Source organism: Xenopus laevis, chromosome 1S, assembly GCF_017654675.1.
Source record: "Xenopus laevis strain J_2021 chromosome 1S, Xenopus_laevis_v10.1, whole genome shotgun sequence".
Taxonomy (NCBI): domain Eukaryota; kingdom Metazoa; phylum Chordata; class Amphibia; order Anura; family Pipidae; genus Xenopus; species Xenopus laevis.
In genome coordinates this window covers 24,785,764-24,813,203 of record NC_054372.1, presented here as the reverse complement: position 1 = coordinate 24,813,203, position 27,440 = coordinate 24,785,764, and the positions used below count along the sequence as shown (strand labels likewise).

The window sequence follows — 27,440 nt, the reverse complement described above, 5'->3', positions numbered from 1 at the left end:
AAATGTCATTTTGTGTGCCAAAAAAAATCCTGTACTTGGACTTAAGCCCAATTAAGGTATTAGCATTTTTCCCTGGCATTTTCTATTACGGTGGAGACATGTTGGTTTAAAAACACATGTTAAAAATGTCGCGAGTATGACAAAACCATAAAGTTGAGTAATCACACCCGTTTTTTTTGCAAAAGCTGGTAATTGGTTGGCACAATTATGACATTATTTTAAGCCAAAATAGAAGAAGGGTCAGTACAAAATTCTGAAGGGTTACGTCCAATTCCTTTAAAGTTGCTCTGTGCTGCAAAATTCAAAATATAAGAAAAAAGGAATAGGAATATTTACTGCAAAACTTTTATTCCAAGTAGTGTTACCAGTTCCTATTCCTTTTTCTTATATTTAGGATTTCGACATTATTTTAACAACATTTTCCTTTACCTCTATTGGAAGGCAGTCTATATATCTAATGTACACACTAGTGATAGGCAAATTTTTTCGCCAGCCATGGATTCGCTGCGAAATTCCACATTTCACCATCTGCAATTTTTTTTTTCGTGAAACTGCGGCAAAATACTGCGGCAGAAAATTCACTGCAACAAAAAAGTTGCTGCATTTGGAGCGAAAAAAATAGTTGCGCCAAAAATTTTTTTTGACGCCCATTGACTTTGATGTGTTTCGAATCTTTAACTGTTTCACGATTTTTTTTTTGGTGAAGAGAATAAGGAAAAATGTGTTTATTACTAGTATACATTACTTATTAAGCAGCACTACAGAATATGTTGGCACACTGATGACAATACGAAAAGCCTAATACCTTCCAAAACAAACCCAGTAGGTTCTTTCTTGCAGAACTTGGACATACAGGCACTTACCATCATATCTGCTGGGGGAATCACAACCCTTTTGAGGGGTGGCCACACGCAAGAAGATCTGTTGCCGCCAAGAATGTCTGCGCCTCCTTACTGGGCTCTCACATCCCGCGATACTGTGTATGGACTTACATTCAAAATCACTGCAAGGAAGATGGGCTTGGGTGAATAGGACAGACAGACACTACACCACATAAACAACATATTGATAAACTGCAATCCCCAGCTGCTTTTATCAATAAGGGACTGTTTGGAACTCTCAGACACAAACTATAATTAACAGAGGAAGAAAACACACCCGAGGGCTATGAAACAACCAAGTGTGGTATGAGGGAACATGTCAGAACGCCTAGAACATCTATTACGCTTTTCATAGATATGCAAATTATTCCAAACGGAGAGTTCATTGTGGCAGTCTGGGTAGAAATGACACCCACCCCCCAAAAGTCTCTTTAAAAAAAAAAACATGAATTATTTGTCTTTTTACTCTCTGATAAATATGCCTCATGTTGAAGTCAAAAGAGTTACAGAATACACCACTAATTGTAAAGGATATCATTGCTCAGTAACGATCATTAATTTTTTAAGCAGAGCCTTCCGTTTCTCAAGATTTAATTTTTCAGCCCACACAGTTAGTTAGCCAAAATGATCAGCTGGTGGCGCTGTTGTTTCAGCTTCATTAGAAGAGCTCTCTAACCAATTCTTTACATTTACTTTAATGTTCCAAGGAATTATATTAATGAAGTAGAACTAAACCCAATCCATGGGTACAGCCGACGGGACATTTAGGATGACAGTCAGATACATTAGGATAAGGGACACACGGACGGCAACAACAGCACTGTTCAATACAGGTGCCTACCTTTTCCTACTGTTAAAGCCAGTGGTGCTATTTTCAGCTACAGGAGCCAGAAATTTGAGAAAATTTGGCACAGAAGAAGAGGAATGAAGTTTCTTTCTCAGAGCAGTAGAACGGTAGAAAAGGCTGAGCAGATAGAGCACAGAAAATGTAAGGGAAAGCAAAAAGCAAAGGCATACCAGCATTCATTTCTCACTATCGATACAACAGGGGGATATAAAGACACGGCAGAGAAAGTATTAGAGCTGCTTATCTAATGTAAGACTATTATAAAATACTGTAAATATTTCTCCAGCCACCAATCTAAATGTATTGTCTCTCCATACATTGTTCCACTTTGGGTGACGGCAGATTTGTTAAATCTCCACTACTGAGGGCGACAAATCTGAACACCACAAGTAAAATTTAGCACTCTTGCCATTTTTCTCGCAATTAATCCAGCTTGCCGCAAAGTTTTACTTGTGGCGGTTGTAATTTTATTCAACTGAAATATTGGGAGATTTGCCTCCCAAATTAGTTAAGATTTAGGGTCAGGGCACACAGGCAGATTCGGGGAGATTAGTTGCCAGGCGGGAAATCTCTTCTTTGGAGCTAAAATGTAAATCGCCGGCGGGATGGCACTGGGAGCGATTCGTTTTCCGAATATCTCTATCTCTCTCTCTATATAGGTCTATATATATTCTGAATACTGGCTGGTTCGTTAATCTGTCAGTGCAACATGTTGGCCAGTGTAGAGTGCAGCAGATAAGGTGCCCTATTGACTTCCATTTAAAACAATACAAAAGGTGGCCTTACATTGATGGTCCCTTATACTGTATCTTTCTATTGAAACTGTGGGTCAGATGGCATTCAGGATTTGCTAGCGTATACCACTAGTGATGGGCGGATTTGTCCCGTTTCGCCGGAAAATTTGCGAATTTCCAACAAAGTCAACTGAAGTCAATGGGCACCAAAATATTTTGACGTGCATCAATTTCGGCGACTACCACAATTTTTATACGCGAGCCTATTTTGTCCAAATGCATAAAAGTCAATGGGTGCCCGAATAGTTTTGACCTGCACCAATTTTTATACACGCAACTATTCTGAGGCGCGTCCCAAATTTTTTGGACGCAGCTGATTTTTCGCCACGGTTTTACGAATTTAATCGTCGATGTCGAAAACACGGAGATCAAATTTTTGCGCCCATCACTGGCAACAAAACGTCCCTACTTTCCTTTCCTCCAGCAAATGTTAATCACCAGTGGGAAAACATCCGTGCCACTTCCACAGGCAAATGTAGCTCAAAGTTGCCTCACAAGGAAACCTCGGACTACTTTTTCCCGCCACAACAAGGTGGATGATAAGACGCCCCATGCACCATTGCTCTGAGTGAAATGACAGCCAAGGGGGTGGAAGGGAAACCATTGCAGTGATTATAAACTTTAGTTCAAAGGCCTCAAGTGTGAACCCCAATATTGCTCCAACCCCCTATATCTAATAAAAGGCACTACATTTGACAGGAGCAGTAACCCATCGCAAACAATAAGATGTTTACTTTTAAAGGAGAACTAAAGCCTGCCAAATACCTTGGCCCCATTTCTCCCTCCCAATTTGTACTCCTGGGAGCCCATAAATGTCTCCATTTGCTTTACCTTGTTCTGAAAAGCAGATCAGTGCAATGGGATTGACAGATTCCATGTTGTGGCGCTTTCTTGTCTGCAATCACGAGAGCACACAGTTACTGGCAGAACCAGACTGGATACAACAGCGCCTGCTACTGTCAGATCTCCGAGAAGCGGCACAAGATGGAATCTGCCGACCCCACAGCGATACGCTGCTTTTCAGTTGCTATGGGTTACGTACCTGAAAATGCTTTATTAACAAAGGGCACATTTGCACCCAGCAAGTAACACATAGCAACCAGAAATTAGCTTCTTTTTTTGCCCAGTGATGATAAATGAGCCATAGGGCCTTAGCTATCTAAAATACTATGGCAAATCTGTATAGAAGGACAGGACAGATATTTCATATTGCCACTCCAGGAGAAACTAATTTCTATGTAAACTCAAGAATGACTTTTTTTTCCCTCTTATTTTTTTTTAATTGCCATACCATTCCTTAGGAACAAACGGAAACATGAATTTGCTACTATGATTATGACAGAGATTTTATCACACATAAAATCTCTGTCACAGCTATAAGAGATATCCGTCTTCTATTCTGCTCTAGAGACTACAACTCCCAGAATCCTCAATGAGGTTTGCAAGGCTGAACAGGCTTTTCTTTTGATACATGACCAACTGCATAGTGCGCAAATAAAGTCATGGAATAATCGGACTTCTATTTCCGTAGAATACATTTAACCCTTAGCATGAAGTGGCGGGTACACATTGTCAAGACAAGGAGTCAAGTAGATTTCATCTCATAGAATTTCACACTAGATCACTTTTCGTAATAAAGAATATGCAAATTATTTCGAATATGGAACCTGTGAACCTTATTGGACTACAACTCCCACAAACCCCCTGGAAGCAGTCAATGGTGCAAGTAATGCAGTTCAACAGCAGGAGGGCACAAGCATCAAATAAGTCGTACACATCTCCAGTCGCCTGGTTGTCAGTAACCCCAGACAGACAAGACTGCAGATCAGGTAGGAGTTACACTCTTCTAGAGAGAGCAATTTGCCAATAATCGACACAACCTCCTTACTACTAAGGAGTTCCTTTCCAGGTGAGCTGTCCCTTTAAACTGGACACAGAGAGGAAAATCCACGTCGATAACAAGAGTTTGATTCTTTTCCTCTCACCTCTTTTGCGTAAGTGGCGCCCCCGCTTCCCCAACACAACCGGCCTTCAGTTTTTCCCCACTTACAGGGGAAGAGGTTGCAGAGACGGGCCGAGGGGTAGTCGGTTCTGCAGACTGCACTGGATTGTGATCCGGCTCAGGCAGAGGAGTGCTGGAACTATAAGCAGGAGGATTCCAGCAAGGTGGGAGAGGGGAGTGTCGGAAAAGAGAGGGAGAGGAGGGGGTGAAGCAGAGACAGCACTGAATCAGTCCAATGACAGGAGAAATAAACAGAAACACGTGCCTGCATGCAAAGAACCTCACACATGCACAGCACTGCATATCAGCCAACTGCAACATTCCAGCTCCATGAAAAGCACAGGGGAACTAGAACGTGAGTCAAATTAGTTATTCTAAGCAACTTTCAGCTAGAAATTAAACATGATTATATATTTGTATATGTAGCAGCCATAGAAAGTAGTGTAACCCCTTCTGGTCTCTGGGTCCCTTCAAGTCTGTTAAAGGAGAACTAAAGCTTAACTAAAGAAGTAGCTGGAAATGTTGTACATTATGTTTTGTGCTTCTGTATCAGCCCAAGGCAACCACAGCCCTTTAGCAGTAAAGATCTGTGTCTCCAAAGATGCCCCAGTAGCTCCCCATCTTCTTTTCTGCACATGCTCTGTGCTGCTGTCACTTACTGAGCTTAGGAACCCACTCACAATATACAGTACACATAGAATAGAAATATCACAATATAAGTCTGATTAGTAATTAATACAGATAATTACTACATGGCAGTACAGAAACCAGTGCAACTAGCATCAGAATTTAATAATCAGTCCTGTAGCATCAGCTTATATTACAGACCAACCTCATTTTCTGCTGGATAATTAGTGACGAGCCCTAAGCTTAGCTTCTCAACAGCTGCTCAGAGCCCACTGAGCATGTGAGTGTCACAGACACTTTCCAAGATGGTGACCCCCTGTGACAAGTTTGAAGTTCTGGATCATTGCTGCTATTGCGAAACAAACTTTAGGCTGGTGCAATAAGTTCAATATATAAAATATGGCATTTTTAGCCATATTCATTTTTATGGATTAGGTCTCCATTAATCAAGGTGAACTGTGAGCAAAATACATAGAGTTGACATGCACAGGGTTCTCTCTGCATCACAAGCTTGCACACTTGCACATCAGCAAAAAGCATGGGGTCATCATAGGGACTCATTTTAAGGTGTCAAGCTAAGTTTTTCAAAATGCATCCCCATGATCCCCTATTATAATATATTTAGAAATGTCTTCTTGCAAAAGAACTAATCCAACTAATCCATTAGTTATATGGCCAAAGGGCACTGCCAACAAGTAGAATGGGTCACCAAGGAGAAAAAAAAGCCTGAACACTCATGACCGCACCCCTGATCCACCCAAGTCATGCCAGTTATGCTGAACCCTGCTATAATCTATCAAAATACCACCCACTCTCCACTAAATCTTACCCCTTCATGCCCCATAAATCATGATTTTACACCACCACCTGCTGACACTAGCCCATCTGGCTACAACCCCCCATGGGATATAGGTCTGCTTAAGTAAATTGTCCTGTGATGCTAATAAACAGTTGTGCTTATACATATGACCAAAGCATATCCAAAAAGTAAACTCACACTTCATATGGTTGGGTTAATATGGCTTACTGTACTTTGGAACAACTTCAAGGGGCAGATTTATGGGACCTGTTATCCAGAATGCTCGGGACCTGGGGTTTTCCGGATAATGGATCTTTCTGTAATTTGGGTCTTCATGCCTTAAGTCTACTAGAAATTAATTTAAACATTAAATAAACCCAAAAGGTTGGTTTTGCTTCCAATAAGGATTAATTATGTCTTAGTTGGGATCAAGTACAAGCTACTGTTTTATTATTACAGAGAAAAAGGAAATTATTTTTAAAAATTTGGATTATTTGGATTATTTGGATAAAATGGAGTCTATGGGAGACAGCCATTCTGTAATTCGGAGCTTTCTGGATATCGGGTTTCTGGATAAGGGATCCTATCTATAACTGTACTATTTTTTGACTATTCGAATATGTACTGTCTCTTTAAAACTTCAACCATTCGCCATCTAAGACCTGCCGAATTTCTGTTTTAGCCTATGGGGGACCTCCTAGAACCTATTTGGAGTAATTTGGTGGACTTTGAAAAATCCAAGTTTGGGGCAAATTTGATCAAATGCGCTAAAACTTTGATTCGAATTATTCGAATACAGCCTATTCACCTGCAGAAAACAAAATTTTTCTTTAATAAATTTCGGTTGGTCTTTTTAATTCGAATTTCGAGTTGATGGGAGTGACATGGAACGCAAGCTAAAAGCGAGTTTAAAGCTACAATATTAGCAGGTCCTTGAATAGAACATTAGTTCCCTCTGTCTGCTCTTCAGCAATGAGGTATTTCATATCTACACCGTAGGTCATACATGATTACAATATCTCTTGTGAGATTAAAGGGCATATTTATTAAGGGTCGAATTGAAAATTCTAATTTTCCCATTTATTTTTTATGGTCAAAACTCTCAAATTCGAATTGTGAATTATCCAAACTCTATTCAAGTTTTAACTCAAAATCACATTTCGAGATATATCCTGCTCAAATTCAACTATGCGCCAACTTAAATCTGCCGAGTTCACATTTAAGCAAATGGGAAACGTCCAAGGACCAATTTGGAGATGTTATTAGCCTTCCTGACATTTAAGTTTTTTTCTGAGTTTAGCAGAATTCGAGTCGAGTTATCAAGTTGGTAAAATTTGTCAGAGTTTTAGATATTCAATTTTTTTATACATAACCCGTCAGTCAAATCTGTTCGAATTTAATAGAGTTTTAAAGAACTCACATGAATTTGAAATTCAACCTTTAATAAATGTGCCTCGGAGTGTTGTTTTTGTTGTTTCAAGAGAATCCTGGGGAATATCCAGGCAGGGTACCTTTATGTGCTCTCTACTGAAATAAAGATTATAATCTTATAATGTGTTCCCTACTGTCAAGCACCAAGTTCATTTTACTGGAATCACATATAGAAAAACTTGGCAGAACCAACTGTTCTCCAGCAAAACATATTGTATTATTGAGGTTGGGCATGTAAGCCTACGTTATGATGTTACCTCGGAGGAGGCCACTCACTCAGTGGGAGTCCCTTTGTGGAACAATCTGGAGACAGGTCCCATCAGATATGTATGTATTGTGGAACACCATGTAACAGGGTAATTAATCCGATATTCTGCTTGGAGTGGCTCAAATGTGCTCTGAAACAGCAGCCTCCTAAATCCACAATATGGTTCATAAGTCAATCCAAGATTGACTGAGAAGCTTTAATACTGTTCAGTTAGTAGAAGCATCCATGAACTGCACACACTGCAGCAAATAACTAGGTTAACATACAATTTCTATAGCCAGAATACAACCTAGCAACACTGACCATTGGGACAATTTTAAAGGAGACATATTGTGTCAAAAATAAGAATGTACCAGTACATTATACTCATTTAGATATAGAAGAATTGTGCTTAAAAAAAGTAGTGTTTCAGGCTGATTTATTGAATATTTCTGCAAAAAACCCTAATAATCCCTCCCTTCTCCCTGAATTCCCAGGCTGTGCGGGGGAGCCGACGGCTCTCAGCTCACTGCACTGTAGGACAGGAACCAATCAGCAGCTAGCAGGACCTGATGGGGAACTGAAGCTTCTCTGTGCTTGTGTGACTACAGGGCTATGATTGGCTGTCCCCCCTCCTACTGTGCTTGTGGCAGGGAACGTTAGGATACGCCCAACCCTCATTTGAAACAGACAGGGAGAATATTTATAGGGAGCTCCAATGAAGGGGCTATTTTAAAGACAATATTAATTTACAGTCAAAAGTAAAACCAGCACCATATATTATACATTACTGCCTACAAAATCGGGGGGGGGGGGGGGGGTTTCATTTATCCTATATGTCTCCTTTAAGGCAGGACATTGAACCCAGGTCTTTATCCTTAGAGGGGAATCAATAACTAGATAATACAGAAGGTGAAATTGCAGATTTTATACTTTATGTAGTTTTCTCTTTAAGAACCAAATTACCAACTGTCAGCTGTCCAGCTTTTGTTAAATTGCCAGCTTTGTACAAACCCTGACCCTCCCAGGGAGCTCCAGTGCAACAGATGGCAGGCTGCAGGTTGGACATAAACAATCGAAGCAGTTTCTGCAATCCAATAACCTAGACAGGCAGATATTTCCCAATTAACGGCATTAAAGAATCCTTACTTTTTGTGTGGAGTCTCTGTGCTCACAGAGTGGTGCCTTATTAGTTTCCGCTGTGGAACAGATGGAGTTATTGGAACTGGCTTGGGAAATTCCTGCTCCACAACAGGCAAATGGCTTAACGTGTTAGCTCGCCGACGGAATCCCTGCTGAACTAATTCCTCTGGATGCTCACAGGAATAGATATCTGAGCTCTTCGATAGATCTCCAAGGGAGCCGTGACTCTTTAAGGGGATTGCAAGAGGAGTAGCTGGTTCTGTCTCACATAATGACAGCTCCTAACAGCGAAGAAGATTTGTGTTAAAATAGGAAAAAGCATATTTTTCTCCCCTTTAAATCACAACGAGTGACTCCTGGCATGTCAGTGTTAATCCAGAGGATAATGTGGGTTTAGGATGAAGGTTGATGGGGGAACTGGGAGTTATAGTTCAGCAATCTGCATATCCCTGGACTACAAAATAACTTGCATCTGACTCCCCCGATGAGCACATAGCAACGAAGAACCAGATTTACCAGAATGCCTTAGCAACAGCACAAACATGGTGAATCTGATTACATGCCTCACTCAAAAAGTGAGCAAGTCTAAGTAGCTATATTCTCACATGAAGCAGCATTTAGGGATAGAACAACCTTACATCCATCTTTGTAGCCCAGCATGCCTGCACTCTCAGCTTGTATGGGAACCCACCAGCTTCTCTGGAACTTCTTTATTGGGCTTATCACACAGGAGATGTCAGGCAACAAGCCTCTCACTCATAACATTTTTTTGAAATTCTTAGTTAAAGACAGGGGAGAGTCATGCTTATATAAATGCATGCATCTATTTATATGAGCAAGAGCAGCCATTTATGCTTTAATGAGCAAAGCTGAGCCCAGGCGCACAATAAATCACTGTCTTTAGTGGTCCAATCAGGGAGCAGGATGGTAAAAAGTTTGTTTTAAATCCCCAAGAAAAAACGTTTGGAAAAAATATCATAAGGACATGGGGAGAAATCTTTAATTTCCTAGCAGTACAGGCTGCAATAAGTTGTATATTCCCATTGGCACCATGCCACCAGAGAGAGCAAAAATGAGATTATAGCTCCCGAAAATACTTACCTTAATACTTGGATCAAGGGAAGTGCCGTCATCATCCCCACTGACAAAGCTCTCCTGCAGGCTGCGACTCCTGCTGCCCTGACAGACACATACACAAAAGTATTACACTTTATTGATATTTCCATGAATGGCAAACGAGAAACTGCTCAAGCGCAAAACTGACAAATATTCCATTTTCCTGAAAGCTCCACTCAGATTAATATTCTTTAGTGTGAGTCAATCACCTTTTACAGATTGCAATACTAATCCAGAGCAGTGGCAGCCATGGGCATGAGCTTCAACCCTAGTGAGTGTGTCGAAGGAGGGGGTTGTAAGTTCCATTTGGGCAGGGACTTTTACACTACACTCTCTATGAAACAATAAGTAGGTCAACTTTACATTAGAGTCCCTTAAAGTCCCGTGCGGAACCAATTTCTAAGACCCGGAACTGACCCGAACCTGCAAATTACCAACTTTGATTCACTACCCGACCCGGACCCGCAACTGCCTTATCCACAACCCGACCCGCCGACCACCATCAAACAGGAAGTGATGTTGCTGCAAACCGGAAGTGATATCATCAAAAATGGGCGGGACAGAAACAAGTTTTGTAAATCTTTAAAAGGAGTAAAATATAGACAACAGTACATAACATAAGAAATTTAGATGAGACCCGTAACCCGACCCGTAACCCGCATCTAAAAAAATCCTCCCCTCATTCCGCAGGGTGCCTGCTTTTTTTGCGGGTACCCGACCCGCTGCAGAACTCTACTTTACGTTATAGAATTCTTGGTATCATTGCAGAATAGAAATTCTTACCCTTGACAAAATGTTTTCTAAAGATTCCGTCAAGGATCGCTTTGCTTTGCTGGTCAGAGACTCAAGTTTGAATCGGGAGGCGCTGGTCTGCAGCCCGTTGGCCATGCTTTCGGCTGCTTGCGAATTCTGAAATAATATTAAGAGGTGCTTAGAAGAACAGTGACAACAACAAAAAAAAAGGAAAGTGTTTTAAACAAATCACAATACATAGGGAACTCCACAGGCGATTTTGGTGCGATCTGACATGCTACGCAAAAACGCAGGCCAGATGGCGGATGCGGCGGACAACAGGAACGTCTGTGTGGTGTTGCAGTGTTCGTTTGGCGTCTAACGCTGCGACTTCATCCGACATTTCCATCTCTTACCTTATTTCCATCGCATCCTTGACGCCTGCGCTTTTTGTGCAGCGCATTGGATTGCGCTGAAATCGCCCGTGGAGTTCCTCCCATACAAACAAAAGCTGAAAAAAGGCACTGGTTACACAGCAGATAACAGATAAGCTCTGTAGTATACAATGGTATTCTTGAGAACTTATCTGTTATCTACTGTGTATCCTGTGCTGGAATGGCTGCCCCCATGACTACACAGCAGATTGTTTATATAAACTATAGTAGTACTTATCTGTTATCTACTGTGTATCCTGTGCTTGATGGCTGCCCCCATGGCTACACAGCACAGCAGCCTGTTTGTTTTCTGCAGTTTTTGTTTCTGAAGCAAACACACCAGTTTTACTAGTGCAGGGCAACAGTACATAATTTCATTCCTTTAAAGGACTTTCTTTTTTTGGTGTTACTATTCCTTTAAGCATGGTAAATATGGTGAAAAAAAGTTGACCACTTAAATAGACCTATAACAACAGTAAGTTATTTAAGTTGTTGTGCACACTGAAGCGAGCACAAAGAGACATATCAATACATACCTGCTTCATTTCAGCATTATGGGCATGATCTCTCTGTTTCTCCTCATACAGGCATCGCAGGCGAGAGATTACTAGTTCGTTTTCTTGCTGGTCAGACCTTGGCCGAATTTTCTGATGCCCCCAAAAATAAAAAGTTATTTGAGCTTAATAACATTTCAAATAGTAGATATATATGGGACTTGGGAAAACATTAAAAACGCAAAGCATTCTTTGCTAATCACACAGAAATTTGTTGGGATATGAAGAATATTACCATCAATGGTTGCTATGGCCATGATCAGTAACTATAGAAGAAGTAAACCCCGCAGACACAATTTTGAGTGCATCGCCTGCTATTTAGTACAGTGGGGGAGGGCCTAAAAAAATGTTTGTGGGGGGCCTGAGCCAAGTTGAGTTATGCCACTGCCCATAAAGGTAGTGTATGAGTAACATCCAGCACCTCATTTAAAATTACGTGTGTTTTTTGCATGTTTGCACCCTGCCCCCCTGGTAGTGGAAAGACCTGCACTCCCCATAGCAGGCAGTAAGGACACGGCTACCATGTACCTGTAAGCGATGTGCCGGAGTTTTAACATTCAGTGTTAATGGTTTTTACCCTGCGAGTCTGTACACACTACACTTACACTTGTGTTGCTGCATAAAAGTCAATATGGCAAATTCCAAGGGGTAACCAACAATTAACAACAACAATAATAAAAGACACACACCGCAACAATATTTCTTACTCCGGAGTAGACTGTGTTTCCACTAGATGGAGCCAAAAACCTCAAAGAAGATACAATGTACTTGATTTACCCTTATAAGACACACTTATAAGATAGTAAACACTTTTTTAAAAAAAGGAGATGGATGCTAAATGGATATTTAGAAGTAATTGAGTAAACATGGAAGTGGTATCACTGTAAAATGTACGATAATGAGATTTATTGTCTCCTATGAAACCTATCCCACTAGCAACAGGCATAAAGCACTCATTTAGTACGTCAGTAATTGGGAGACCTAACCAGGACTAATTATATATATTATTTGATTGCAAAACAAACATTGCATTATTTGTAGTGCATTCAAATCAATGATGTCCAACCAGCAGCCTTGTGATAGCTGCAAGCTTCAGATTATAGAAGAAAAGAAGGTCTTGAATGGGTACCCAAAATGTTTTTAACCCCCCCCCCAAGTATAATGTAACGTACTGTATATCAGAAACTAAAATAGGATCTTTAGAGGGCTAGTTCACCATTTAAATTAAGTATGCTGTAGAAAGTGATATTCTGAGAAAATCTACAATTTGTCTTGGTTTTTTAAGGGGAACTATCACGAAAATGAAAATTTAATATAAGCTTCAGCATACTGAAATGAGAAACTTTCTAAATACAATCAATTAAACATTCTGTACCGTCAGCAACGTAACTAGAGGGGGGCGGAACCTGGTGCAGGACGCACAGCTGGGCCCCCGGGCCGGGCCCCCCCCCCGCCTCCCTCCATACGCCCAGAACCGGACGGAATAAGTGGTGTGCGAGCTGCCGGGGGGCCCTGAGGGGGTGCGGGCCCTGGCCCAATGGCGCCCCCTCCTCCCCCGGTAGTTACGCCACTGTATACCGTATCTGAAATAATCACATTTATCTTCACTATTCCTCTCTCAGCATCTGTCTCTCTTCGTTCTGTCTTCATGCAGCAGTTGGGTGTCAGATGAATGATCCAATATACAGTATCTCATATGTATTAGAGTTCACTCTATTAAAATCACCAGACATCATATCTCTCTACATGCAGGATTTGTGCAAAAGGCAGTTATTTTGTTAGATTTAGTTTGTACTGGAATCAGTTATTTGAGTGAGCTCTTATACATCTGCTAGGAAAAGGAGCCCCCTATAAGATATTTGGATCTAACGGTAAATGAAAATCTGACACCCAACTCCTGAATAAAGACAGAATGAAGAGAAACAGATGCTGAGAGAGGAAGTGAACATAAACAGAATTTTTAACTGATTGTATTTAAAAAGTTTCTTATTTCAGTATGCTGAAGCTTCTATTAAATTTTCATTTTCGTGATAGTTCCCCCCTTTAATTACTTACTATTCAGCGAACCAGTTTGGAATTTCTGGTTGCTAGGGTTCAACATACCCTTGCAACCAGGCAGCGGCCTGAATGAGAGACAGGAATATGAACAAGAGAGGGACTGAACAGAAAGAGAAGTAATAAAAACCAGCAATAACAAATTAAAACTGTAGCCTCTCAGAGCAATAGTGTTTTGGCTGCCAAGGTCAGTGATCCCATTTGAAAGCTGGAAACGAGGCAAAAGAAGAAGAAGCCAATAATAACAAAGTATAAAAAAAGAAGTTGGTAACAACAGGACACTCTATAACATTCTAAAAGTTAATGGAAAGGTGAACTACCCATTTAATTGCAAGTACCGCACACATAATGTAGCAGAAAGGTCTGGATCTTGCAGGTCACATCAAGATAGCCATGCTACCACCAGCTGTACATAGGCTTGCTACCTTTTCCGGAAAAAATTACCGGCCTTCCTTTATATTTATCATTTTTCCCTATTAATAATATTGGGCTAAACCATTATTTTTACCGGCCAGGTGGCAACACCAGCTTTACACAGGCCATCAATTACAGACATGCATCAATATATTCAGTCTCCCATTACTGAAATATTTATGTGATCTGTAAATAAATATTAACTCGCCAAAGCAGGTCTTGCACATTTTTCACATCTATAAGGAGTAGCAGGAAACAAACAAAAAGGAGAAGTAACTGGCAGGTGTGTGAGCGGAAGGATAGAAAAAGAGAAACACACTGCACAAAAATAATCTATAAACATATTATGAAGCAACAGCAGCTGTTGTACTGTTTTTAGTTGCTTTAACCCTATTTGTGACAAAGCACCTTTACATGCTGCACCACATGTTGCCAGTAAACAGGCAGCTCAGCACAGAAACAAAAAATCACTATACAGATATTGTCTCCACATTTCTACTGGAAGATCAGTCAGTACCTGATCCTGTGGCTAAAGCTGGCCAAACACGGGCCGATAATAGCTGCCGACAGACCGAGTCAGCAGCTTATCGGCCCATGTGTGGGGCCCTCCGACAGGCTTCCCCGATCGATATCTGGCCCAAAGTCAGGCAGATGTCGATCGGGCAGGGTTAGAAATCCTGTTGGATCGCTGACCCCATCTGTTCGTTAATGCCGTCCTGCAATTCGACCTCCCGTTCTCCTGCATTATGATCCGATCATTGGGCCCTAGGGTCCACGATCAGATCAGCCCAATATCGCCCACCTCAATGTGGGCATATCGGGGAGACATCCGCTCATTTGGTGAGATCTCCCTGTGTACGGCCAACTTACTACTAGCCATACAGGGGCCTATAAAAGCTGCCGACAGACACGGGATGGGCTTTGGCCGAAAGTCTGCCAGATGTCGATTGGGCAGGGTTAAAAATCCAGTTGGATCGCAGCCGCATCTGTTCGTTGATGCAGTCCTGCGATCTGACCACCCGTATTGGCTGCATTATGATCCGATCGTTGGGCCCCAGAGCCCACGATTGGATCAGCCCGATATCGCCCACCTCAATGAGGGCATATCGGGGGGAGATCCACCCGTTTGCCGATTTCACCAAACGAGCGGTTCTCTACGTGTATAGCCACCGTATACCCAATGCACAGCCAGTCAGAGATGTTCCGAGATTGCCTGGATTACCTGAATTTCTTCAAACATGGAGACCTGCTCCTGATTGGTTAGTGTTGTGAGGTGCTTTTGCAGTTCATATTTAATTTTGGCAGAAGGAAGACCTGGCAAGAAGAAAACAATGCAATGGCTGTTAGTGCTGCACCAGAGGGGAGACAACTTCTCCGTTCTCCATTTGCCCTTCCCCATTTGGGTGCCTCCTGATTCTTTTTAAATAAAAGTTGGTGGTACTTATATGGTAATTATGACTACAGTGCATCCTTAAAGAGATACTGACACCTGAAATTAAACTTTTTTTTACATCTATTATAATATTGGCTTTGCAAGCTACTTCTAACTTTGCCATAAAGTATTTGCATGATGCTTTTACATTACCTCTCTGATCCCCCATGTTCCTGTATGAGGGGGCTGCCATATTTGTGCAGCAGGAGTCCGTTAGCATTAGAAACTGTAACTAACAGGATGAGATGGGACAGTCAGGTTGGCAAAGTCAGAGTGTCAGAGAGTCAGGCTTAGGAACTTCAACTAACAATTATATACAAAAACAAACCTCTCAGCAAAAAATGATCACCATGACCTATAGGTAACATTTAATGTACATTCATATGCTAAAATTTATTTTTTAGTGTCAGTATCACTTTAAGTGTATCTATTAATAAGGCCTAGCCATCTTCCAGGAGAGGCTGTGGCACCATATGAGGTTTTATCATTCTTTTCACAGACATTCAGCAAAGTCAAAAGTGTTGGTATCAAGCAAACTGGAGCTGCCGCTCCCTGTGAGAAGCCCTCCTGCTGCCTCGCATGGGCACATACCTTCTATTCTCTCACAGAGTCTCTGCATGCACTGCATGGGACAAGTGTCGCACAGCTGCGGTTGAGACTTGGAATTCTGCTGCACTGCAGCTACACTGAAGGCCTGCTTCAGAGTCAACATGATCTCATCCACCTAAAGCAACAGCAGGAGAAGCAACATATGAAAAGCTACCCCATTAGGGAAATATCTGTTCTTTGAGGTTGGGTGTTGTTGTGCTGTTATCTGGGCCCAACTGTCACACAAACAGAAGGGGAAATAGCTTTGCAGCTTTGAGGACATTATATTTTGACATGTACAACAACATCCAACTTGGAATTGACCTGCCCAAGTGAGGACATTCAACAAAGGCTCTTGTGTAGTTCTGCCCCGGGCTTCAGTTTGATTGTTGGAATTTTTCTTTTCTTTTTCAACCATCCCCCACTCCTATTACATAATGGCATACAAACTGCTGACTGCCTGCAGGGATAAATAATCCATATCAATTAGATGTCATTTAAAAAGTCACACATCGCCAATGCACTCGCAGCGCTTCGATTTCCGGAATTTGCCTCATGAGGAAACTTCGGGCGACTTCGGAAATCGAAGCGTCGCAAGTGCATTGGTGCTGGCGTTTTCTCATTAAAGCAGGCAGAAGGCAGTTTGGCAGAAGAGGCGATTAGTCGCAAGCCGACTAAATCTACCCGAATCTGCCAGTGTGCTTGAACCCTTAACGGGCTCTTACACAGTGGATATTTTTGGACGCTCTCATTTCAAGTGCCCATAGAGTCTACAATTTGTAGGGATGCACCGAATCCACTATTTTGGATTCGGCCGAACCCCGAATCCTTTCCAAAAGATTCGGCCGAATACTGAACCGAATCCAAACCCTAATTTGTATATGCAAATTAGGGGTGGGAAGGGGAAAACATTTTTTACTTCCTTGTTTTGTGACAAAAAGTCCCGCGATTTCCCTCCCCACCCCTAATTTGCATATGCAAATTAGGATTCGGATTCAGTTCGGCCAGGCAGAAGGATTCAGCCGAATCCTGGATTCGGTGCATCCCTAATAATTTGGCCAGGACCTCCCTTTGGGGTTCCATAATTTGGTCCCCCTTAGCTCATAAAAAGTATACAGATTGTCTAAAGAGACAAGGCTGGGGATAGCTAAACTACAGTCCCTTCTTTGGCATGCTCTTCTGTTTTAACTGGACTGAAGCGGAAAATAAATTTACAAGCAACTACCAAAACAACTTAGTAAATATTTATAAACCTATCAAGTGCAATGTTTGAGTCTGTGCGCTCAGGACGAAGGCTTGGCTAGAATTCCTCAGTAAATGAGCAAGAATAATGACTTGCCAGGCTGGTGTACGGCACAATAAAGAGAAACAGGTACAGAGCTTACCAGTGCTCCATTTGTACACTGAAATACGTAACACACAAAATGGCACCCTCCATTCAGTAATGGCTCCCTGCAGATAAAACCAAAATGGTCAGCGTGCTGGATTCCCTGGGAAAAAGAAGGAAAGAGAATGATTGAAATAAGGGATAATGATTATGGATCGCTTATTATAATTATTGATTGGTCATTATCAATTGCTTTGGCACATACCAATTCTTGCCTATCCTGCCAATAAGCTGCAATATATATTAAAACACCACTAAGGGGTCAAGCAATGGCCAACATTATAGTGATGGACTGCAGCCCCAAGACTATAATATGGTCAACACTCATGGTCAAATAACATTGTTATGATGGGATCACATTCTACCAATACCCCATCTACCCCCTGAAATATCAGAAGCTTAAGATTAGTGTAAACAGGACACAGGGATTCTAAAGAACTGCAAGATGATCAGTCCAAGCAGGCCCGGACTGGCAATTTGTGGGTTCTGGCAAATGCCTGAGGGGCTGCTGTAAGGTCCCATAGACAGTCACTATTTTATTGGGCTGGTGGAGGACTATTTGTGCTTCTGTGTACTGGGAATGCCAGGGCCTCTTTTGACTCCCGATCCGGACCTTAGTTCAAGCTGCCCATGGGGCAAAAATTTCCCCCTCTAGTTTAATGAGCATGCTTTATAGATTGTATCATATTATAGAACATGTTGATGAATCAGACACAGATCCAACTTTCAGGTCAAACACGATTTAATCGTTTCACTTTTAATTGCAGGGAAGTTTACCAGAGAACAGAAGACAGAAAGCTTGAAGCATTTGATGGCAGGTTTGGCATGTCACCATTACAGTGCTCTGCAGTGTGACATTACCCTAATACCAACCCCTCCAACAGTACAAATTATCCTCTACTGGGATGTATTACCTGAGAACAAAATGATATCTCCTTAAAGCTCTTTTCAATCACGATCCTCTTTGTGTCTGGGCTGATCAAGTAAACCTCTGCTTGGCCAATCTAACAAAAACAAAACAAACGATTTTATATTAAAGCTGCAGCACTGAAAATACGTTGAAATCAATGTACATGTTATTCAACAAAGAGAAGTTGTCACTCTTGTGGGCGTTTAAAGGAAATCTATAACCCCTAAATGAATACTTAAGCAACAGATAGTTCACATTATTTTAAGTGGCATATAAAGAATGTTACCAAATTGGAAAAAAAAAAAAAAAAAAAAATATATATATATATATATATATATATATATACACACACACACACGTAAATATTGCCCTTTTATGTCTTTTCTAATGATCCCCCATTTAGTGATGGTCTGTGTGTTGCCTCAGAGATCACCTGACCAGAAATACTGCATCTCTAACTGTAACAGGAAGAAGTGTGGAAGCATAAAAATTATTCTCTCAATTTATTGGCTGATGTGACCTAGCAATGTTTGGTTTGTTTGTATGCAACGTGAATCATTGGATCCCAGGGGGGTGGCCCTTTGTTCTTAAAATGGCAATTTTCTATTTAGGATTACCCAGTGGCACATACTTCTAAAAACATATATTATTATGAAAATGGTTTATTTACACAAAGCAGGGTTTCACATATGAGCTGTTGTATGCAATATCTTTTTATAGAGACCTACATTGTTCAGGGGTATAAGTTTCCTTTAAGAACTCAGTTCATCAGCTAAACATATTGCAGCTGCCAACACATTGATGCTCGGACAGATTTCATTTGCTCTGACCGGCAGATTCCAGCAGAGGTCAGAGATTTGCAATGCTTGCAGTAAGAAAAAAAGGAGGCTGAGATTGCACTCTAATAAACCATTCTTCTAAATCTATTAGAAAAAAATAAAAACACTTAGTCAAGAATAACTAGGTATTCATGACAGTTTAATGGACTGATTTTCTAACATAATGGCAATAGCTCCCCTAGTAGTTAGTAGGGTTATTAGAAGAGACATTCCACATATGTGCAGGCAGATTGTTTTCTATTCTGTAGTTGAGTAGAAGATAAATTCAGCAGAGCACTTGGCAGTGTATATAAACGGTGAAGGTTGCAAGATTTATTTGTGTGTGTGTGTTTCTTGTCATCCCCCACCATTCCCACATCTACCACTATTCTACAACACTGCCCTTAGGTAAACGCAATCTGTGTAATTACATTTCTGTTTAGACCTACGCTAACAAGTACATTGCACTGATGTCTAAGTGTTTCGGAGGCCTGACTTTAAATACCCAAGGCACAAGCCTTCAATTATATTGGATATGACATCAGATGGGTATAATGTTAGGGTCAGATAATCTCAAAGAGATCAAGAAAGGCTGTGCAAAACAATACAGCAAGTATGTGCTTTAATGTAAAATGTTCTAGGCAGCGTTTCTCTACCAATATTTACTACTAGGAAATTGTCCTGCGTGGAATTTCTGCTATGACCAGCACTACACTGTAACTGCAATAAGACATTGGTTTCTATAATATATACAGTGTATAAGTTTGTTAGGTTCTAAATAAAATAACTGCTGCCACACTAACAGGCATAAGAACTGTAGCGTGTGGCCAAGAGCTCTACCAGAAGTGACAGTACACCCCCTTGCACAACATAAATTCAATGCTTGGGCAGGACATACTTTTTGCCAGTTTTAATCAAAAACTAATCTATGGTTTTCAGTATTGTCTTTGCAAGGGAGACAATTAGTTTTTCAGTTTCCAACTGCTTCCTTCCCACTCTGTTTAAGCAGTTTTTGTCCATTGTGCAGGCTAATTACCTGTGCACCAAAAATCTCATTATCAGCCTACAAGGACCAAACATGGCGTAGCTTCAGATTCCCTATTTACGCTATTAACTCATGAAATAACATAATCCATAGATTTTCGTGATTAAAATAATAGGCAAAAAGTATATTTGGCACAAGACCTATTCATTGCACGCATGTTGAACAAGGGTGGGGGGCATTCTGCCTCATTAAGGACCACAGTGCATTAATCTTGCCAGCTGCTATCTGTAAATAAAATTCCTACAGCAGAGCCAATTTGAAGCAGGAAAACGTAACAGCTACCAATCTCCAGATGTAAGTTAGGTTTTTAAGATACAGGCACAAGGGGAGATTTGTTGCCCGCATTTAAATCTGCGCTACTGCACTCAATCAATCTCCACAAACTGCATTCCCAGCAACAATAAAGTAAATCACCAGTGGGAAAACCTCGGCTAAATCTTTTCGTCACCAGGCATCTTCAGAAAACAAAGCACAGTGTATGTTTTCCCACTGGTGATTTGCTTTTTTGCCAGTGGAGAGATTTGTGGCCAGCATCAGCAGAGATTAAACCACGGGCCACAAATCTCCCCGTCTGCCATGGCCCTAAAGGTAAGAATGGGAGTGAATAGAGGAAGACCCAATGTAATGATACATTTAGCATAAGGGGGCTTTAATGGCACAAGCAGTTAGTGTATTAACCAACTGGCAAAGGTTTTAGAATGGTGTATGGACCAGAGCTCCTTCCAAGACATGTTTATATTGGTGCTGTTGTATTCCACAAAAGGAGAACGCAAGTGGCTGCTTATACCGTGAAGAGCATAGTCTGGTTTTCCTCCATGTCTGTGGGCTGTACACCGTTCTGTTCCTCCCCAGACAACCTCTGTACATGCAAACTTATATCGCTGTCCTCAAATGAAGTAGGAAGGCTACTGCGTCCATCTTTCCATTCGTTTGTAAAAGAGATATTAGTCCGCAAGCCTGGCTGGGAGTAGGATTTTTGGATGGGTTTATTTTTGTCATCATCGTTAAACGCAGACTGGAAGACTGAGCGCAATTTATTGCCAAAAGATATCCCAATAGCGGATTCTGGCTGTAAAGTTGGTGAATCCCCCTGTGGAGTTTGAGTGCCCCCTTCCTTCTTTTTAGTGCAGCTAACATGGTTGAACTTGTCAATACATTCGTCGATCAAAGCAGGGGGCGCTTTCTTATTCGCCACAATCACGCGGCCACAGAATAAAACTTCAAACTTTTTGGAGAATGAATCGTCCAAATCACACAGGTGGGAATGAACTGCTTCCTGCCGTGCCAACTTTCCTGCTTGTCGGATAGAGCCAATTATTTCCGGCACCTATGAAAAAGGGAGCCAGTATTTAGAACTTGTAGATAAAGAAACATTCCAGAGATTCCTACATTATCTTTACTGAAACATATCCAAACATTCATAGGATGTCTCATCTGGTAATTATATACATAAAAACAGCACAGAATATTCCACACTTACAGCAGTGATGTTATTTTCTACTGTCCTGTTTCTTACCCGTGGGCCCCCAATATCAAGAGCCATACATACAGTGGCGCAACTATAGAGGAAGCAGTCTCGGGGGACTGATAAACACAGGGGCACGGACCACAGGGTCTGCTCCTTGTTTTAAAGAAATCCCCCTCCCCTGCTGTACCTAGGGTTGCCACCAGGCCTGGCCAGTAAAAATGATGCTTAGTACCAATGTTATTGATAGGAAAAAACGTCAAGAATATAGAAAGGCCGGTATTTTTTTCCAGAAAAGGTGGCAACCCTGGCTGTACCAATCGTATTAGAGTTTACCTTGGAGTTCTATGACCTACATGTATCATATAGTCATGAAACTCCTTGGTGATTTAGATTATAATAAAGTTAGATTATAATAAAGATTTATAGGTATACAGACATACACACTTGACACACACACGCATGACACCTTAATCCTTTAAACACCTCAGCCCACCTCTGGCAGCACTTTTATGATGGGATGCCTCATTTAAACCAACTTTAGCATCAGTGGTTTGAAATATTTTTTGTTCTGTTCAACAGCCCTCCAGTTTGTAACTTCAACAGCCATCTGGTTGCTAGGGTCCAAATGTCCGTAGCAACCAAACAATGGTGTGAATATGAGATGGGATATGACTAGGAAAGGGTTTAAATAGAAAGTAAAAAATTAAAAGACTATGAAAAATAAAAAATGAAGACTCACTGAAATGTTGCCAAGAATTGCTAATTCTGGGACATACAGTATTAAAAGTTACCTTAAAGGTGAACTAGCCCTTTAACTTGTCCATACACTGGCAAACCTCTCAAAACATACAAAAATCATACCACAGGCTGGAGGGTACACAGCCAAATGCTAATGTTCCATTCATTTGACGAATTGTGTGCGTTTTTGGCACACATAATGCATAGCTTGTGTGCATGTCCCATGATAGCAAGCAAATTTTAACGTTTTCAGAAAGTATCCCACAAATAATAATCCCTTCTGTTGTGTTTCCCAGTCGCAGATCAAAAAGGCAGGACAAAGATTCTATAAAGTTGCATAGCTCATAACAGCAGTCCTCACTGTCCTCGCTATGCAACATATTTACTCTCATGCAACATTTGGCCTGAGAGAATTGATGATTCTAAGCAACTTTTCAACATTCCTTTACTGTACATTTTAAAGCTGCCTAGTATCATCGTTATTATTTATTTTTAGAGCTCCAAAATATTCTGGGGTGTTAACAGAGATTATACATCATCGAATTCAGTCAGTGGCTCAGTGGAGCTTATAATCAAGCCCTTATTACACACACTATGGTCAATTTTATCACAATAGAGATATTATCCAATCATAGGGTAAAAGAAAAACGGAGGGATGGTTACCACCGGCACGGTATTTTGCTAACCTAGCCAGTACAATATCAGTCATGGCTGGGGCAGTCCATCTCCTTTTTAGGGTAAGGGCACACCTGGCAAATCGGGGAGATTTAGTCGCCTGGCGACTAATCCCCTCTTCTTTGGAGCGGCTAATCTCCTCGAACGCCTTCCCTCTGACTTGTGCCTATGATGAAATGTCACCTGTGGCATGGCACACGAGGCATTCGTATTCCGAAATCGCCCGAAGTTTCCTCATGAGGCTTAACCATGTCATCTGACCAATTCTCCACCCAATTCACTGACTACGTCACACCAACTCCATCCGATCTACATAAAGACCCACGCCCTTTAGGTCACTCATTCACCTCCTTTCTGCATTGCCCCAACTCTTAGGTCATCGGCTGGTAAGACCTGATCAAAAAGTGTCATTTCTACCCATAAGAAACCGATACAGATCATACAAACTTCTTGCAGATCTGCCTGCCCCTTGCTATTCTCTACACTGTTGCTTCGGACTACTGAAACCAGGATACAAAATATTGTGGGATTTGGAGTCTTGGCTTAAAAAGAACTAGTTTCTGCTATAGTGCTTGACTATATGCTTTAACTACCGTATATACTCAAGTATAAGCCGACCCGAGTATAAGCCGAGGTACCTAATTTTACCTACGAAAACTGGGAAAACGTATTGACTCTAGTATAAGCCTAGACACAACTACAGCCCTGTCTCCCAGCGCACATTCTGCCAAAGCGACCCCCCCCAACGATCAACCGGACTTCTTTGCAAAGTTGATGGTGACAGAGAATTGCCAAACGGATTACTGTGTGCATTGTCCCACTGTCCCACTACCATGTGCAGAGGGCGCTGTGTGATATTGCCATCACTGTTAATCTTTCATATAACCAACAGATGGCACTGTGTGATATTGCCATCACTGTTATTCTTCCATATAACCAACAGATGGCGCTGTGTGATATTGCAGTCACTGTTATTCTTTCATATAACCAACAGAGGGCACTGTGTGATATTGCAGTCACTGTTATTCTTCCATATAACCAACAGCTGGCGCTGTGTTATATTGCAGTGACTGTTATTCTTCCATATAACCAACAGATGGCGCTGTGTGATATTGCAGTCACTGTTATTCTTTCATATAACCAACAGAGGGCATTGTGGGATATTGCAGTCTCTCCCCAAGTGAACTGTTGGTATAGGAATGATTAAAAGTGACTGCAATCTCAGCTACTCGGGTCGGGTACCGCTGACCCGAGTATAAGCCGAGGTAGACTTTTTCAGCACATTTTGGATGCTGAAAAACTCGGCTTATACTCGGGATATACGGTATATTAAATTTATAAAGAGGAAATAAGGATACTGTAACATAGCCAAGCAGGTTCATATGTAGGCTCTATAATCCATAGCTAATAATCAGTTGGAGAAACCACAGAAAACAAAGCAACCTATTAAGGGTTTGAGCAGCAGATTTACCCCGAGCAGGTTAAACCAGTGCTATGCACAATACAGATGCACAGATCCCCAACCACAGCTCATCAGTGACTATTCCATCTTCTTCAAGCTCCCAGACATTGAGCAATGGGTAATTCAGAGATCATAGTACAGCAATGCAGAATCAGGGAAAGAAAAATAATGAATCTGGCCTGCATCTGGGCATTTTAAAACCTTAATATTTTCTCAGAGACTTTTAATTAACTAGGACTCTCCACTAGGTTTTCCATTGGGTAAAAACATAACAATGCAAAGCGACTTGGCACTAACAGGGCTACAGCATTAGAGAGCCAGTGGGATTACATTGGCTGTAAGCTCCTTTAACTAGGAACAGAAAAGCAACTTGTTTTCATGTGAGGATTGGAGAAGAACATGGTTCCCATGTAGTTCTACACTACCTTTATTCCCTGTCTATACTTGCTTGTTGTAAAGATTCATATACTCACCGCAGTAGAATGTTGTAGTCCGCTATTATAAGCAAGGTTTTTTGAAGAACGGAATAACCATTCCAGCTGCAAAATAAATGACTTAACTTTGGGCGCACAGGGGAAAACTGGTACTGCAAGAGTCATAACTGCCCATTACACTGAAAGGAGCCACAACTTTAAGCAACGGAAAAATCACTACTGAGTAAGGAATTGCATTAGGGTGATTGTGTACAGTTTATTGGGAGAATATGTGAGATATGTGAATATGGTGCTAGAAAGTGCAGTATACTTTTACTGCAAAATACCTGTAACTTCTCTCATAAAGATTTTGGGGCCAGTTCATAAATAAACATACAGTACATACATATCATCTGAGATGTGGCCACACGGGCTGTCCAGTATTGTACTAAAACCAATCGCCCCAGGGGCCACAACAACCAATATTGTAACACTTTTTTATAGTTCTGTCAGTTGGGGCCAACAATTGAAGTTATTGGAGCAGCAGCATCTTTTCTCTTTCTTTCAGCCATTAGGTTTTTTTTTTTCAATAAAGACAGATAATCCTTGATCCACTAGGATCCACTAGGATGGCAGGATCATCAGTCTAAACAACCAGATGGTTGGGCAGTATGGGTAAAATTGGCCAAACCACCATCTGGAAAAAAAGATTAGATGGCACCTTGTGTAGACAGCTGAGAGTTGCTTGAATAGAATAGCTGCAAGGGACATAGGTGCATTTGATACTACCTGCAATTCGTTGTGACTATGAACTCTGACAAATTAAATTAAAGTTAGGAAAGAATACAAGGATGATACCCACTAAACCCCTTCTTCTATCTGCCATGTAAAATCCAATAGTACTTTACAGAATAGGGAAGATAATGTGGCCAATTACTAGCATTCTTGCCATAACAGGACTATGTTTTTCTGCACCACAGGGCCAGATACTCGACAGGAAGGCTAACATTCATAACACCAGAAAACACGCACAAACAGATTGCATTTGCCTTTCACACTTGAACAGGAGTCAGAAAGAAAGTAATTAGAAGGACTGCTCATCTGCTCATCTTCTAAACACTTTTTTTCAGTTCAGTTGTTTTCCGATTGTTCACCAGAGTTAAGAATATAAATCGGCAGTGGCATGGCACACGGAACGTTTCGTTTTCCGAAGTCGCCCGAAGTTTCCTCATGAGGCAACTAAGGTCGACTTCTGAAAACGAAGCATTCCGAGTGCCACCCCGCCGGCGATTTACATTCTAGCTGGCGGGAAAGCAGTTCGGGGAGATTAGTCGCCCAAAGAAGAGGCGATTTGTCGCTTGGTGACTAATCCCCCCGAATCTTAGTGTGTCACCACCCTTAGCCGATACATTTCTCAGCAGTATCTGTGTATTAGCAACTACTGTATCTAACAGCTGCCTTTAATGAAACTTAGGGAAACTGCTCAGCAACAAATTGCCTTTTCTTCGGGCGACTAATCTCCCCGCAATGACTTCCCACCAGCTAGAATCTAACTCGCCAGCGGTATGGCACTAGGAGCGATTCGTTTTCCGAAGTTTCCTCGTTAGAGCGCTTCGAGTGGCATCCCACACTCGGAGCAGTTTGCGATTTAGATTCTAGCTGGCGGGAAGGCATTTTGGGCAGATCAGTCGCCCGAAGAAGAGGAGATTTGTCAAGGGGCTACTAAATCTCCCTGAATCTTAGCCTGTGCCCTTAACCTTAGACTGCTAATGTGAAACCATGAAAGATTTCATCACAGCCCTGTTTATACAGTTTTCACCATCAGATGCTTGTGTATGTACATTACACATCACTTCCTGACTTCCTTGCGGTGAAGACTTGATTTATATACTTGAATCCTTTCTGTACAAAAAGAACAGATAGTATTCTTATTGTATAGAGGGATTTATCCCATGTTGATCTGTATTTCAATGTTTTACCAAATCAATTTTTATATTGAAATACATTCAATAAAATATATTTAGTCTCTCAATTTAGCATTCATGTATTTCTATTATATGCTGTTACATATTTGGTGCCCCATAAGAAGTGTTTTACAATATGAAAATGATCCCTACACAGGGACGTACAAAATTACATAATTGCCTGGTCTCAAGCTTCAAATGTAGACTGCTATCTGGTTGCTAGAGAATTATTATCTAAGCAACTAGGCAACAGCTTGGGCATCAGAAGAGAATGTAATTAGGAGATGATCTGAACAGAAAGAAATTAAATTTAATAGGAATAAAATGTAAGTCTCACAATTAAATCTCACAAAGAAATGAAATTTAATAGGAATAAAATGTAAGTCTGACAGTGTGTGTTTTTGGTTGCAAACATTGCAGGCTAGAAATAAGAAAACTAGGAAGGCCAATAGTTTAAAAACTGC

At 41.2% G+C, this 27,440-nt stretch overlaps 1 protein-coding gene across 8 annotated transcripts in view; it reads right to left on the bottom strand.

Moving 5' to 3' along the window:
- tbc1d1.S (TBC1 domain family member 1 S homeolog) overlaps window positions 1–27,440 on the bottom strand; it is a 112,878-nt gene that overhangs the window by 41,126 nt on the left and 44,312 nt on the right. For 4 of the 8 annotated variants that reach the window (XM_041579418.1, XM_041579419.1, XM_041579422.1 and 1 more), the window contains 12 exons: window positions 21,044–21,583; window positions 18,398–18,487; window positions 17,482–17,586; window positions 16,100–16,232; window positions 15,299–15,390; window positions 11,590–11,700; window positions 10,671–10,796; window positions 9,873–9,950; window positions 8,778–9,052; window positions 4,508–4,663; window positions 1,723–1,845; window positions 864–1,003 (listed from right to left, as the gene is read on the bottom strand). In XM_041579418.1, the coding sequence (XP_041435352.1) occupies window positions 864–1,003; window positions 1,723–1,845; window positions 4,508–4,663; window positions 8,778–9,052; window positions 9,873–9,950; window positions 10,671–10,796; window positions 11,590–11,700; window positions 15,299–15,390; window positions 16,100–16,232; window positions 17,482–17,586; window positions 18,398–18,487; window positions 21,044–21,583 (1,969 nt within the window). The remainder of the gene's footprint in view (window positions 1–863; window positions 1,004–1,722; window positions 1,846–4,507; window positions 4,664–8,777; window positions 9,053–9,872; window positions 9,951–10,670; window positions 10,797–11,589; window positions 11,701–15,298; window positions 15,391–16,099; window positions 16,233–17,481; window positions 17,587–18,397; window positions 18,488–21,043; window positions 21,584–27,440) is intronic. The other 4 variants (XM_041579421.1, XM_018243094.2, XM_018243091.2 and 1 more) reach the window with 2 other exon arrangements.